Source organism: Echeneis naucrates, chromosome 2, assembly GCF_900963305.1.
Source record: "Echeneis naucrates chromosome 2, fEcheNa1.1, whole genome shotgun sequence".
Lineage (NCBI taxonomy): Eukaryota > Metazoa > Chordata > Actinopteri > Carangiformes > Echeneidae > Echeneis > Echeneis naucrates.
The window spans coordinates 17,428,090-17,443,465 of record NC_042512.1 but is presented as its reverse complement, the minus strand read 5'-3'; the positions used below and the strand labels follow the sequence as shown (position 1 = coordinate 17,443,465).

General features: G+C 42.8%; 1 protein-coding gene across 3 annotated transcripts in view; it reads left to right on the top strand.

The window, feature by feature from the left end:
- Nucleotides 1-15,376, top strand: part of pard3ba (par-3 family cell polarity regulator beta a) — a 123,974-nt gene that overhangs the window by 85,967 nt on the left and 22,631 nt on the right. For all 3 annotated transcript variants that reach the window (XM_029520436.1, XM_029520445.1, XM_029520427.1), the window contains exons 20-22: nucleotides 2,996-3,106; nucleotides 3,401-3,688; nucleotides 11,521-11,632. In XM_029520436.1, the coding sequence (XP_029376296.1) occupies nucleotides 2,996-3,106; nucleotides 3,401-3,688; nucleotides 11,521-11,632 (511 nt within the window). The remainder of the gene's footprint in view (nucleotides 1-2,995; nucleotides 3,107-3,400; nucleotides 3,689-11,520; nucleotides 11,633-15,376) is intronic.

Genomic DNA, 15,376 nt, shown 5'->3' with positions numbered 1-15,376 from the left:
GCTGGCTGGCTGTATTCATCTGAGCCTAAGGTGTTGACTTTGAGAAGTGCAGAGTTCACTCTTGGTGATGCAAGAGGAGATTCAGGCAAATGAAGGAGGAGAAGATGAGATAAGGATCGAAGCATGTTCATTAATTGTATCTGAAAAGTTCAGTAAAAACGAAACGGTCCAGAGTCATCTCAGGCTGCCATGGACGTCGAAGCGTTGCCAGTGTGACGAAGAGGTCATGGAGAGGTGATGGCAGGGCAACGGCAGGCCTATGCAGCTAATGATGACAGCAGCACAGTTGTAATGGTTCCCAGTGGCTGGTGTGACTGTGGGGAGTGTATAAAATGGGACACCAGAGCAGCCTGACTCACCTGGACCCCCTACGTCCCCCTAATGAGAGTTTGATGGAGCGGTTGTGTCTGTAGATAATGCTAAGTTAATGAGATGTCCTATTCCATGAGACTGTTTGTAGTTCCCTACAGAGTAACCGTGTGTCTCTCTCTGTGTTGATGTACGTCCCTGTCTACTTGAGTGTGTGTGTGTATGAGCAATCCAGTTAACCAAGTAATGTGTGTTTATAGTTCATTTGTTTGTGCATTTACTTATCTCTGTGCTTCGAGACTTTAGAGCTGTCTTTTTTCTTTCTTTTTTTTTTTTTAATCCAGCACTCAACAGGAAATGAACTGTCAAATATCTAAAAGAGTGACAGAGCAGAAAAAATCCAAAGGAGAGACAGAATTAATAAATAAAGCAAAGAGCAGTGAACAAGGAATAAAAAAAAAAAGTAGACAGAATGAAAGAATGTGAGATGGCGAATAAACAGCTGGCTCAATGGAAAATATGGGACTTTTTGCGATGAAGAAGGGATAAGTTGACGTGAGAGTGGAGGATAATCACCTCCCTCATGGCAGGTACATGTCTCTAATTGGGAGTCTCACTTCCATTCTTCATCTCCCCCTCTTTCCTTTTCCCTCCATCTCCTTTCAGACAATGCATGAAGAAAAACAGCCTTTCCTAATTAATGCAGATATAATGATCGGTCCAACTGTAGACCTCTGCCCCCTCGGCATGTTGATTAAAGCTGTGTCTGCGCGTGTGTGTGTGTGTGTGTGTGTGTGTGGTGATAAGGAGGCAGCTCAGCCAGATAAACCTGAGAATTTGGATAATCATATATTTATGTGTAATATAATTACATGTCTATTGTCGCATACCGAGATGAATAGTGCTGATATTCCTTTTTCACCATTACTGGATTCTATATGGTTATCATCGAGGTAATTGGTAGTTTGCGTTTGGCGGCTCTGGCATAATATGGGAGTGCTTAGAGAATCAACAGAGTGCCAAGAAGAAGAAGAAAAAAAGAAAAAAGATGCGGCAGCGCCCACACTGTGTGTATGTGTGTTTCTCAGGCGAGGGCTTAGCACCACCAGTGTTACCTGTAGGTGAAAAAATAAATAAAATTTGTTTTAGGATGTTGCAGATGACGTACTTAAAATCCTAAAATGGCTCCACATAATGTCTCAGTTTTGCTTTTAGGGGCAATTAACCACATTAACATCAGTTTAGCGGTCATGAGTAGCTCCACTCCGCCTACGCAGCCTGTGAGGAGCTGGTTCTCCACCCCCACACAGGTGTTTCCACTCACCCAGCCTCAGATTCAGGTTGGGCACTGCCACTGGATGTATCGATAAAAATAATGAGCGGGGGGTTTGTTTTTATCACCCAGAATAAGCACCTGTGTGGGTTCGATCTTTAAAAATCTGGTGCATGATAAACTGAGGATGTTGAAGTATTGTTTAAAATATAACATTGTTGTGAGGAGTCAGTAGTTTGCCTTTCAGTACCACTTGTGCAAAAGCTAAACTGAGATTGGAGCATCGTCCAGTAATGAATTGTCCACTTAAGCAACTTCAGTATGACTGCTGATTATAACAAGATAAAATCACTCGATTACCTTCGTTACATGCTGCTGGCAACAATAACCCACACAGATGTAAGAGAAGTGAGTAGATTTGCTCCAAACGCCACTAACTGGCGTGTGGGAAGGTGCCATGCCAACATGACATCCCCGTCCAGGTTCGACTTCAACTCTGCAGCTGCATGCTGCTCTCGGCCAGCCCAGTGAGTTACCATTCAGCCTGCGTACCTGCCTGTAGCAGTAATAAGAAGTGCCTCACTGTTAATGAGATAAACACAGACATTAGATTGGCTCAGCAGGAGCTCGAAGGAGAGGAGAGAGGGCGAGAGAGAAAAGAAGTAGGTTGGAGGGTGAAACGAAGGAGTCGAGAGAGAGAGAGAGAGAGAGGGTGACGGGCAAAGATGATGTGGAGGGGTAGAATATGAATTATTTAGAGAAGGAAGCCACGGTTAATTTCTGGAAAGTGTGAAGCAGGGTTTCATTTAAACTCAAACGGAGGTGACAAGTGTGTTTTTCCTGTGAAATGAGAGAATAAAAGCTCCAGAATGATAATGATGATGATGGCTGTAATGGCAAAGTTGGGAAGGAAAATATAACCCAGTGTGGTGTTACTGCTATTTTATTGGAGAGTATGTTAAAATATTCATGTTCCAAGTGCTACACAACAACTGTAACCCTTTTTTCATGTGCCCACACACACACACACAGACACACTCACACTGTGGCTTGTCAGTGCCTGCTGTGACTTTATACTCATATCTATCATTAAGCAGTCTCTTTCCAGGCACGTCCACTAATGAACACAATGAAGTATGAATGACTTTGTCTTGTCGAAGGAGCGTGTATTTGTGTGTGTCAACATTTGGAAAAACAATGCAAAGTGGAGTGTGTTGTGTATGCATGTTGTAGGCATGCTGTGTTTCTTGAGTGCAATCATAGAAGTCTCCTGATAAAGAATCCTACCGCAGCACGTAAACCTCAAAAATCAAGTATATGCTGACTGCAGGAAATGCATGCACTCAGCCTTCATCCTCACAGAATCATTCAGCACTTAAATGAAGCACATCTGTATGTTCTTGTGTTGTCCAGGTTTGGCAAGAAAAAAGAAGACAAGAGTAAAGAGGCAACTAAAGCATCCAAAAGTAAACTGGAGGCCCTGAGCGAAGAGGAAGTGGACCGAGCGCCTGACAACAGAGACGGGTATGGATCAGTGTTGGCTATCACAGACGTGAAAAGGTTTACAGCACAGAAAGCTCTGAGAATCATCGAAAAAGCATTTGTCAGTGATTGACACCTTACCTGACAAGCTGTGAATCATCCTGATGCAGTAACATGCACCCACCTGGTACTCCAAATACTGCGGAGCTGGATTTGTTAGCTGCACGTCTGTCTGCCGGGGCAGGCTCACAGATTTTTATAGAGACTCTTATTTAAGTTAAGAATGTCTTTGGATTGTATTCATATTTGATTGCCTGCTCACCTTCTGCCTGACAGCTACGATCTACGTTATGCTGATATCCACTCCGGCCACACCACCCCTGACCCGGCCTCCATCCCCGATGTGGAAGACGACGACTCCGACCCCAACTACGCCCGCGTTAACTTCCGCCAGCCTCCCTCACCTCAAACATTCATTAGCCGCACCCCCTCACCTGCAACAACATCAGCAGGGCCTCACCCACTGCAGGCCTCCACCGATGACCTGGACGGACTCTACGCAAAGGTCAACAAGCCCAAACCCTCAGCGGCTCTGCAGAACCAGCATCACACACAAGCAGACAGGTGAGCCGATGGAGGCTTGATCGTTTCCTTACGAGGAGCAAACTTAGGCATTTCAGCTGGTTGTCTCCTAATGTTACCACATAACCTCAGTGTGTGAATGATATTTGCATATCTGCTGCTGCATAGATACACAAAGTTGTGCTTGTACACAAGGTCAGGAAGGATTGCTTGACCAGCATGAGAAGGAGGATATTTCCGCACATCTACATTCATCGTCTGCCAAGCAGCACACAACCACATGCATAATAGTGCTATGCATCATTCATGCAACTCTTTTGTTGTGCCTGCACTCATTTTGACTTCAAAAAAGCTAAAATCTATAAAAGCATGATTGAAATCACGTCTACCTTTTCTTGAAATATTTAAAATGAAAACTTGTTAGTATTAATCTGTTCAGACACAAAAAAGTTTTTTGGGGTCAGTTTGAGTTTTCAGCATAAAATATGGAGGAATACTAATGCTTGGCATGTTTTCCCTTCCATTTACAATTTAGCTAAAGGCTCAGTATGTGTTTCAAGACTATATTCGACAACTAATAAATCCTCACATACATCCACACGCTCACGCCCATATATAAATCATCCAGGTGCAGCTTAACACATCGCTGAAAGCACAAGGTTGCCTCCGCAGCCGACTCTTCAATTTAATGTTGTTTGAATTTGAAGCCATCGGGGCTCTCAGACCAGCAGATGTATCGTGTGCAGATACAGACGTGGATGCAAAATGAATTTTGCTGAAATTACTCAAGATAGACTGAGGGGCTGTCAAATGATGACTGATATATAGAAATACGCCGAAGTTCAAGAGTAAGATGAAACAATGGTGATCAAAACGCAAAAATCAAGAAATAATCATGATTATTACACAATATATTTTCACAAAAATTATTTGCAGCCACTCACTGAAGTCTTCGTCTTGTTGAATCCCGAACCCAGATTGTTTTCGTAATATTCCTTTTTTTGTTGCTCTTTGTTCATATCGAACCAGGACATATAAATGTGATATTTTCTGACTAGAATACAGCTGCAGCAATAGCAACAAATGAATGGTTGAAACTTTCGAGGGCAATTATAAGTAGGAAATAAAAAAAAATGCATCTGCAGTTGATGAAAAGTTTAAATTTAGCATAATATTCGGCTGTCCGATCCTCTTACTGCTGTTAACGCTGGCTACAGTTCGGGTTAGGATCTATTAACGTTGTCATTCTTTCCATATTATAAAGCATTACCGCTGATGTTTTTTTTTTTTTCCCTCAAAGCCTTATAGTTTCACTTGCAGCCACTTTAGCATGTGAGGGAGAAAAAAGGAGAAAATCTAGAGAGGATTCTTATGCAAATGTATCATTTCCCGTATGAAATAATACAGGCCACATTAAAATTTCTCCTCAACTTAAACTCTGACAGAAATTACAATTGACTTGCAAATCAAAAACTAAGCCCCAGACACCCAATCTAATCCAGAGAAAGAGAGAATACAGAGAGGGAGAGGTTGGACATGGAAAGGAGACAGATGGGAATGGAAAGAAGTGACAGACGGAGGGAAAGGGAGAAGAGAGAAAGCAGGAAAAGACTTCAGTGAAAGAGGGAAGAAAGGCAGAGCCAAAAAGGAACGCTAGAGAGAGAGAGAGAAAATGTGCTCGATAGGCTGAGTAAATTCAAGAGAGAAGAAGTGACAGAGAAGAGGATGCAGACAAAAGAGGAGGAGGGATAATTAGCCACAGTCTAGCAGCCTGACAGATCTGTTTGACCACTTTAGCTCTCATCCACTAGTGGTGGGTACTTCATTACCAGCCTGCTTTCTCCCTCTGTCTGTTTCACCGTGTCACTTGTCCATTCTCCCTCCCTTGTTTTCTCTTAATGTATATTAGATAGTCCTTAGCATTAGCATGATGGATGAGGGGCCTTCTTTGGCTTATTAACTCTGTATGTCAGGGTGTCCCCAGAGACAAAGAAATACAGAAATAAATGTCCAATCATGTTGTTAGTAGGCGGTCACACTCAGAGAAGTGTGGACTCACATAATGGAGCAACAAATCCCATTAAAAACCAAAATTAACCATCAACTGTACCGAAAAGGACCGGACGTGAAGGCTAATCCTGTGGCAGATAATAGGATTGTGATAGGAAATTAACAAGGCAACCTGCAAAAACCTAACAGTCGCAAGTTTTCGCCCTGCCCATGAAACTATCTGTGACTGTAAAATTAGACCAAGCGCAGTGAAACGTCAGAAAAAGTGAATGAAAACAGAAAAATTATACTCAGACAGTTCAGTGAGAGAAAGATGGCCAATAGCCAGGTTGTATTAACACAATTCCTTATCTGGCTTTGCTGGATGAGCTCATTTGCATCCCATCATCACGCGCCTTCACATCCCACATCGGCCACTTGAACGTGCCCCCTCGCAGTCTTTCCATTCACCTCTCGCCACCTGCAGCTTGCACCAGGGCGTTCATTCACAAAGTCCGTACATCTGTTAAAACACACAGCCAGCCATGAGGTCAGTACCACCGCCACTTTCCTCCTGTGCCTTTCATTCACCATCAGAAATAGACCCACACATAACCACCCACATGTATTATTTCTGCGAGGAAGCCCAGCGTAACCTAGCAACAATGCTGTGTGTGGTCCGTTGGGTTTCATACCGCCGCACAAAATTGCTGGGCTGAGCTGACTGGCTGTGTGGGACTGTGTGTATATCTATAAGTTGAAGTGCCAACAAGCATAGTTTTCTCTTCTCCTATTTCAGAGCACCTTCTGCTCCCTTATAGGTTTTTATTGTTTCCAAGGGAACAGCATGTCTTTTACATTGCATCGTTTTAATGATGCTGAGGAAGAAATGTGCACATTATTCTGAAAACCCTTAATGTTCATTTAACTTTGTCCAGGAGATTTTGAAGGTAAGCGTGCGTACCTGCATGCGTTTCCATGCATAGTGTTTGCACAGACCACAGACTCCGACTGCTGTCTAACTAATTTACAGTTGGACGTTTTCATTAGGCCTTTAATGGCAGGTGTGTGCTGTGATGGGCGTCACATTTGATTAGAGCTGTGCTATGAGGCTGACCTATGGAAAAAAAAAGGTTAGCTATGCTTGTCAAATTTTATTAGCCAGAAGACACTCTTTGTACCTGCTGCAAGAAACAGAGAGATGAGATGAAAGAGCAGCAAAGAAAAGCGAGAGGCCAAAGCAGAGAGATGTAAAGACTCATAGGAGGTGTGTTCTTAAAATGCACCATTGTGCTAAGAAAACGAAGGGGGGGGGGTGTGAAGGTGAGCTTTTAAGCTACGACAAGTAAAGTCAAGTAAATGACGCTTCAGTGAGCATACTCCCCAATTCCCACCGTGGTTCAAGCGGTGGCACGAGGCACCGAGTTTATCCAACGCTGTGACAACGTCCAACTCTCTAATCACTCTTGACAAGTGTGACTAATTGTGAGAATATATTACAAAGAAGCTACAAGATAATTTTGGATGTAGATGTGGTCCCTTTATGAGACCTGAATAGGGATGGCTTTCTTCCTTGTTTCTCTCTTCTTCCCTCCATTCTGGTGCAGCACAGAAGACACAGGTTCACTCCCATGTAGGCAGGTATTATAGAAGTAGACTTCCCATTAATGCACATCCTAATTCTTCTTTTTCTGTTTTGCAGACAGAAAGTACATGTCCTTGTTTTCACCTGGATTTATTTTTCAGGTAGCATCTTCCTGAGGAAGGAAAGAATAATTGTGTCTCCTGGAAAACAACACGTCATTAATGTAGACTGTATATTAAGACATGTTTGCGCCTCTTAAAGTTTCATTATCCTTTATTGGTTCTCTGTCTGAACAATTCAGATGTTTCTGTTTTTGTGTTCAAGTAGCTTCCAGCTTTTGTTTTGTTCATGGTCAGTTACACAAATGAGAATGGCTCTTGCAGGAAGCTAGTGTTGGATTGTGAGTTAATCAAGTTAAATTTTTATGGCTGTGCACAGGAAACATTCATGATGAGTAATGTGTCTGTTATCTTAGATGCAGCAGTTTACGGCGTTCAGCGAACGGTTGACCATTTTGGACGAATCACAAAGAGACATTTTCTTCCGTCTGTTTCACTTGAGTGGTTTTTATTAATATGCAATGTTTTGGGGGGGTTCAGTGAAGTGAAATTGATTTATTCTTTTGTGAAAAGTTAAAGTTAAAAAGATAAATGTGGCAGATTGGAGGAACAGTATTTCTCTGAGGAAAAAGTAAATAGAGGATTAAAAATGTTTCAATTCTTTTGTAACTCTTTACATTTAACTTGGGAGTCCTTGGAGCACCTTTATCAAGTCATTTTAAGTTTGAAATGGAGACGTATAGGCTCATATTTTTTTGCGCTTGACACGTTCTGGAGACTAAACGTCAGAATGATGCAGCCTCCTCTCTTTTAATTTGTCAATACTAGTTTGTGAAACTAGCTCTTCAAACGATCAGAAATCAGTGTTCAGGGGTTTTGATTTAAATCTCTTGGTATTCTGCAAAAAGCACTTTAGTGGTTCTGAATGGCTTTGGTCCAAGTGAAACATCATAGTATGCTTTGCTGCAGGTTGCAGTCAGATTATTCAGAGTTCAGCTGTAGTACTGATAAAGCAGTACATTTTTTGCCAGCCAGAAAAACCTCTTTGTTTCCCCCTTTGCCTCCATTTTAGAGCTCCGCTGAGTTTCTGTCCAACTCCATTCCCGGTGTTACACCAGGAAACTAAACATTGACGATGCACTTTGATGTGTGCTTACCTCCAGCACGCAGACAGCAGAAAAACCTGCCTTCCTGAGCAGTTTTCCCCGCAGCGTGTTGTGTTTAAATCAACTAGCCACAGCGTAAAGAAGCCACCCAACCTGCCGGCGGCACAGGCTTCCTAATTAGTGTGCCCTCACACTGGCTAACACCACAGGATAGTTGCTTCTCTCACACATTCTCCCTTTCATATTGGTTCTGTTCTCACTCTAGTTCTCCTGCTCTTTCTTTTGCTCTTCTCCAAGTTTGCATCTCCGTGTTTGTGCTGCTGTTTGGCTTTGCTCTCATTCTGTCTTCTGACGCATCTTTCATTTCCTGTTCCTGTGTCTCATATTCTCCCACTCCTCCCTCAGTCTCCCTCCTCCTCCAGTTTTCCTTCCCTCAGTGCACCGTCAGATCAACCTGCATAGTCAGATACTCTGAAATATGGATGAAATGTGATACTTGAAGAAATAACTCATCTGATTCAAGTGGTATCAAGTTTTGTGTTTGAGCTAACGTAGCAAAATACGCCCGTATTTTGATTTATTGATGAGCTGTAGTCTGGAGAATTCACTTGTCAGACTGAGGCCCAGTAGAGACCTCCACACATCACATATGAAAACATTTGTGTGAATAAAATCAAAGTACATAGTTCCCTACACAATCCAGCCAACTCTGCTTTATTACAACTTCAGAACACTGTTTCTTTTGTCACACACCCTGACATAATTTCTTAGATCTGAGAGGAAAAATTGGGCATCAGATATAATCTCAGAAATACTAACTCTGCCTCTCAGCTGTTCAGCTGCGACTCTTCGTTCTCTCTCCGTATCACAAATGGTCTCATTGCACCGCTCTATTCAGATAATTGTGCATCACCGTGGATTAGGTGCATCGTGTTAATGCAGCCGGCTTCAGACTCTTAGACAGGCAATCAGCAGCAGTTATTAGCTGTTGATGACAACAGGGGAGTGTACATCACGTACACACACACACACGTAAATGTACACAAATACAAATACACGGAGAGGACAGGACATGCAAATGTGCGTGCTGATACAGACACAGGCACACTCGTGTATATCCCTCTCTCCCCCTTCTGTCACTGCTTGGAAAGAAAAGCAACCTGCTGAATTGTCAAACTGCTCCTCAACAAACCTGAAGTCCCCCACCCCCTCACTCCTCCAAATGTTTTATCTAGAATCAGCCTCTGCCTTCAGCCATTAATATGATAATATTTGGCGTTGTCAGTGATGGAGGCCAAGGCATAATGAGATAATTACAGTGTTGTTTCATTTGGAGAGCGACACGCACGCTCAATCAAAATGGCAGTCCTAATTACGGGCCCAGGGATTGGTTAATGGCTTTGGTAGAAGAGGGGTGGCGTGAAAAAAAATCTCAACTTGGCTCCGCGCGTTCATTCGCTGAGGATCTGTTTGTTTGTGAGCAGAAGAAAAAAAGCAAGTAATAAGTGAATTAATAAATAATTGAAGAGATAAAGAGGGAATATTCTTAACAGCAAGGTTGTCTGCAGGACACAGCACTTTGGGGAGTGGGGGGGACAGGGATTAGTATTGATTAGCTGCACGTTGAAACCAGCCATTAAACTAATCTCAAGAAGCAACAATTAGCAGAGTACTCGAGCTAACGCTGCTGCAAATATCCATCTTTATAAAACAAAAGCATCTGTGCTACTATTTTATAGCCGGAAGGAAACTTTTGGAAAGTTCTCTCCTCATGGCAGCAAATCAAGATTGAATATTGTCAGCAGGGACTCTGCAGCAAGGCGTACACACACACACACACACACACAGTCTGTGCAGAATGATTGTGAAACTTTGCATATCAACACACTGGCGCAGAAGCGTGCATGACTCAGCCGTCTGTCTCCACTGAGTTGGATCGAAAGCGTGCTGCAGTAAATCAGGGTACACATATACAATGTCAGTGTTTCCCACATCACAAATTACAAGGACCAACAGCACACAGCCAGAAACTCACACCTTTATGAACTCCCCAAAGTTGTGTTCACAAATATGAACATATGCTCCAGTCACAAGAGATGGGTTCAAACTTCACTGTGCACTTCACTAATGAACTTCTCTATCTGGTGTGTGTCTGTCGCTCGTGCTCTCTCCTTAACTCTGTTTGGGTCAATATCTGCCTGCAGGTCAGGTACACCAAGCTTTGATGTGATGGACAAATGCCGTTCTCATGAGTCATTCTGATGGGTATTTTGGTTTCGTAGGTACAAAAGAAGTGTCTTGATACATTTTTCATGCAGCATGAATCTCCTGAAATGGCAAACGAACAGCATATCAGTGTCAATATTAGTTATCTGTTTCCATTGCAGCCAGTAAACACAGATAAATGACGGCGCTGTGTCACACTTTGGTTGCACATCCTGAAGGATTATGCTCACTCAGGTGCTATATTTTTGTCCCCCTGCCTTTTTTGTCGTGTGTGTGTGCACTCGTATAGTTGTTTACGTCTTCCCATATTTGTTCTCCCGGTGCATGTTAGCTTATCGAGCATTAAGATCCAGTGAACACGATGATGTCTTTAAGTTTTGTCCCCGTTCTGTCCTGAGCTCTTATTTCTTATCTGACGGTTGTGGAACTTTTTATCTTCTTTCTTTTTCTTTTTCTTTTCTTCTTTTTCACCTTTTGCTCCCTTTGCAAAGGTCAGATTCAGCAAGTTCATTTGGGTGTTGACTCTATCGTTCATTGTAGGAGAGGACCCCATTGCTCAATGTGACTTTAAAGTGAAAAGGATCATCCATCAAATGCTTTTTTTTTTTTTTTGTCAGCTGTAGAAAAGTTCAGTTCAGGCACTGATGTCTTCTCAGAGGCACTACTTTGTGGATATTATCTATCTGCTTGTCAGTCTTCCTGCACTGTCAAGTGTTTGCACTATGAAGCCGAAGAATACAAGTACATTTAACAAAGGATGAAGAGTGTATCATGTTCTGCTTCTCCCTTTCATTCCCAGCTGGGCTGAGAACATATCCCTTAAAATCATTAAACCATGAAACAAATTTTAGGATAGTCATGGAACAGTCACAGAACTAAGTGTGGTTACATACACCTTTCTCTCTGCAGTGATCAGCGTTTCCATGGATTGCGCAGAGAGTACCAGCAACCCCGAGCTGCTCCGGTCTACGAAGAGCTGGACACCGCACGGCGCAGATTTCTGGAGAACGACGTGCAGCGGGTGAGTGTCTCAGAGAAATGTCAAACATGTTTTTGCATCAAACGATGTATTCAAAATATCCATGAAGAGGTTTATGAATGACAAGTTGAGGACAGAGACCTACAGTACACTGGACGGCAGTTTAAAATATTGAAATGTTAAATGAAGGGAAAACGTGTTTGTGTACTTGCCACGCTCCAGTGTTCCTGTTTGCCCAGCCTGTTTTCCCCTGCGCCTGTCTCAGTCTATTTTCAGCTCCCTTGTTAACATTTTGAGGTGCTTTTTGCCACCAAGGCGGCTCCTACTCTCCTCCTCATTTAGTTTATGGAGAGATCTATTAGACTGGTGACATTTCCATCCACCCTCTCTTCTGGCTCTATACCTTCTTTCTCGATTTTGTCTCTTATCTTATTGGTTTACCTCTTCTTCTCTGATAGTGTTGTCTGGCCCTAAATGGCTCGACACTCTTCCTCTTTCATGTTTTGGAAAGATTAGTAACAGTGTGAAATGGCTCAGCGTAGTTGTCGCTCCTAACCAAACTGCACGGCTAAATGTCCCTGAACCTGTATTGATCCAGCCCGAGGAATCATTTCATTTACCTCCGTATACTCCCAAACTCAGCATACACACCATGGAAATCGATAGCCATTTATCTGCTATTTCAAAGTGGGATTTCTTCAATAGTGAGCCCAAGGATGCAACAAAATCACATTTTGATCTGAACTAGAATCACTGAATCTGGCTGCTGTGATTTGGGAAGAAGTTTCCTCAGAGTAAGATTTATTTTTCATTAAATGGCACAACCAAGCAAAGAGAGAAGCAGAGGCATCTGGGAAATATGGGATGGATTTACGGATGGCATTGCCGATACCTAGTCACCTGCCACAACCCGCCTCCTGCTGTGCTCGCTTCCTCACTTATTGTAGTCTCTGTTTATTGAGCAATGAGGCCTTGGGTCTTTATTAGGAGCTCGCAGACACACACCACAGTCACTTTATTTTCAGGCCTGAAGGGGCGTCGTCACTCATTACACGTCCCCGTGCAGCCTGCGTCTCTGCCTCGGTGCACCGTGACTCAGTCGGTACGGAAACTCTGTTGCAATTAGAACGCAGCAAGTGTGAGGCGCAACCTCTGATCTGATTGTTATTTTTCTCCACAAAAAAGACGGCGGTGTCCTCGGTGAAAAGCAGCAGTGGGTTCCTCTCCTGAGGAGCCTGATAATGAAACACCCAGCTCCCAATCACACACACACACACACACGGTGAGAATAGAAACAGTAAAACAGTCAAACATCCGGGAAGGTACAAAAAAGACAAAAGATGATAATGGGATGTCGCAGCACAACAGGATGGCTGACAAATGACAGATGAAAGAATATTTTTAGTCAAACAATAAAATGTCTGCGCGTGTGTGTGTGTGAGAGAGAGAGAGAGAGAGAGAGAGAGAGAGAGAGAGATGGGGGGTTGAAACAAAAGCTATTCTAAATATATAGGTGTAATATAAATTAATCTGAATGAGGTATTTGTGTTTCTAAGAACTCAGAGCAGCTGGAGACTGTAATGTAATGTAAATAACACAAATGAATAAAAGATGTATACATACACACACACATATATATATAGCTGTTACTCACAGACACACACTCACTTAGCCTGTTGAGAGATGACCACCAAAAGAATAAGCAGAGACATGAATAGATTGTCTGACCACAGTCTGAGCTTTTATCCTCACTTTTGTTTATGTCAGCAAAGGTTCATGTAGATCGTTACCCAGAATCCTCTACCTCTTTAGATGAGAGGTTATCTCTGCTACACATACACACACACACACCCATCATAGTGGTTGGAAAACCTCCACCGTCTCTCCAGGAATGATTTAGGATGCCAACGAAACCTTTTGGAGACAGTAAAATGTGATTTATACCTGACCCAGAAATGCCTCACATTTAAAACTGATCTCCTTTAAGTTCCATTAAGTTTCCTCGCAGCGTTGAAAGAAATATCTGGGTGAGAATAAAAGCAGTCGTGATCAAAAGCTGTTTTTATCCTGATGGTTGTTCACATTCAGGTGTGGACAAATTGGAATTAACAGTTACCTGTTTTCCTCCGTGTGTGTTGCATGAAAGGGAGCGTAAAAGCGGACTCGCCCGCCTGCCAGCCCCATGTGATCAGCCTTTTAGCTGCACCACCATTGCCACGTTGCTCTTTTATGCTGAGCCATTTCTGTGGCCTTGAATGGTTATAAAGGTTTTTCAAGCTCTCCACGCAAGGCCAGGAGCACCGTTCTCCCCGTCTGAGTGGTTTATGTCTGTTTGAAAGAGATGATGAGAGTGTGCATATGTCCCCATTTGCTCTCCGGAGCTACAGGATGTTGAGTAACACACTAACCAAAGCTGGCATAAACAAAAGCAGGCAGAAAAGGCTGAAATGTCTATTTATTTCTGAGTGTTCTCTCAGAAGTCATCCAGCTATGAGACGTGGAGGTGGAGATGTCTGTGTGGGTGTGTGTCAGCCACATCTGAGCCGACTTTTTGCATGTGGGTGTGGATGTGTGTGTGTGTGTGTGTGTGTGTGTGCGCGCAGTGGAATCTGGTCTTCAGAGGACTATGTGTCCTTTGTCCATTTCTTCTGTGAGCCGTCTCCCCCCGTGACCCTGTCTTTCTATCTGTCTCTAATTTGACTCCTCCACATGTTCCCTGTCTGTGGATAGGTCACACATGTAATTGTGACACTCACACTGTCCCTCTGTCTGTCCGTTGTCTCTGTGTGCTAATGATGGACTGTCTGTAATGCTCTTGATGGCCAATTAAGCTCTAAAGGTACACGAACAGTATCTTTTATAGACTTTGTTCTGGAAGGTGAATGACTTGAGAGATGAGACATCATCCTCTTATTATGGAGACCAGTCTTGCTTGAATTTTAACTCGGTAGTTCAATATTTTACAATTTAAAAATTGTTGGCACTCCAGCATAGAGGAGATATATCTTCTATTTTAGTTCTTCATATTATTAAAGACCTACACGTTTCTGCATGGTGTATTAATCTAATATTTTTATTCATGCAACCATTAATATCTTTTAACTGCCACGTCTTCTGAACTTCTTCACCGCACTCTCTCTGATATACGCTGATCTGATGAAAATCGGCCCTTGTGACACAGCTGGGGGTTATTTTCTCAGACTGCGCTCAAAGCAGAGGTCTTCAGGGCTCTGCTCAGTTTTTAGTGTGTTGTCCGATCAGGGTAAGGTCCTGTTGGATTGCTGTGAGTCATGAGTTTGTGTTGTCAATATGTCTAATACCCACATGGATCCCAGCGGATCCTTCAGCTCTGATCGTTTCCTTGTAGTAGAAAAATAGCACATTGCCATTCTTTTTCACTGCGACTGCTTAACTGTTGGCTTCCTCCTGCTGCCGGTCATGTTGTTGTCATGTTGTTGTCTCTGAATAGGCTTCATTTGGACGGACTTCATCAGATCTTACTGTCCATGCCTGCGTTTGAACCAACAGCATTGTAGTCCTTCTTAAAATGACTGCAGACTCTGTGAGTGTCTTTTAGATCGCGTACTGAAGACCTGAAGTGATATCCAACTGATTTCACAGGCTGATCTTCACGAATCATGAAATTATTTTCAGTTCCAGATGTTTTCATTATCCACTAAATGAAATGTTGCTGATTATCTTGTTAGTCATTTTCCCGTTTCTGTTGTGTTGTTGTGCGCTATCTTACCCTGATTGAAAGGATTCATGATTTTTGCCCCCTAGTGG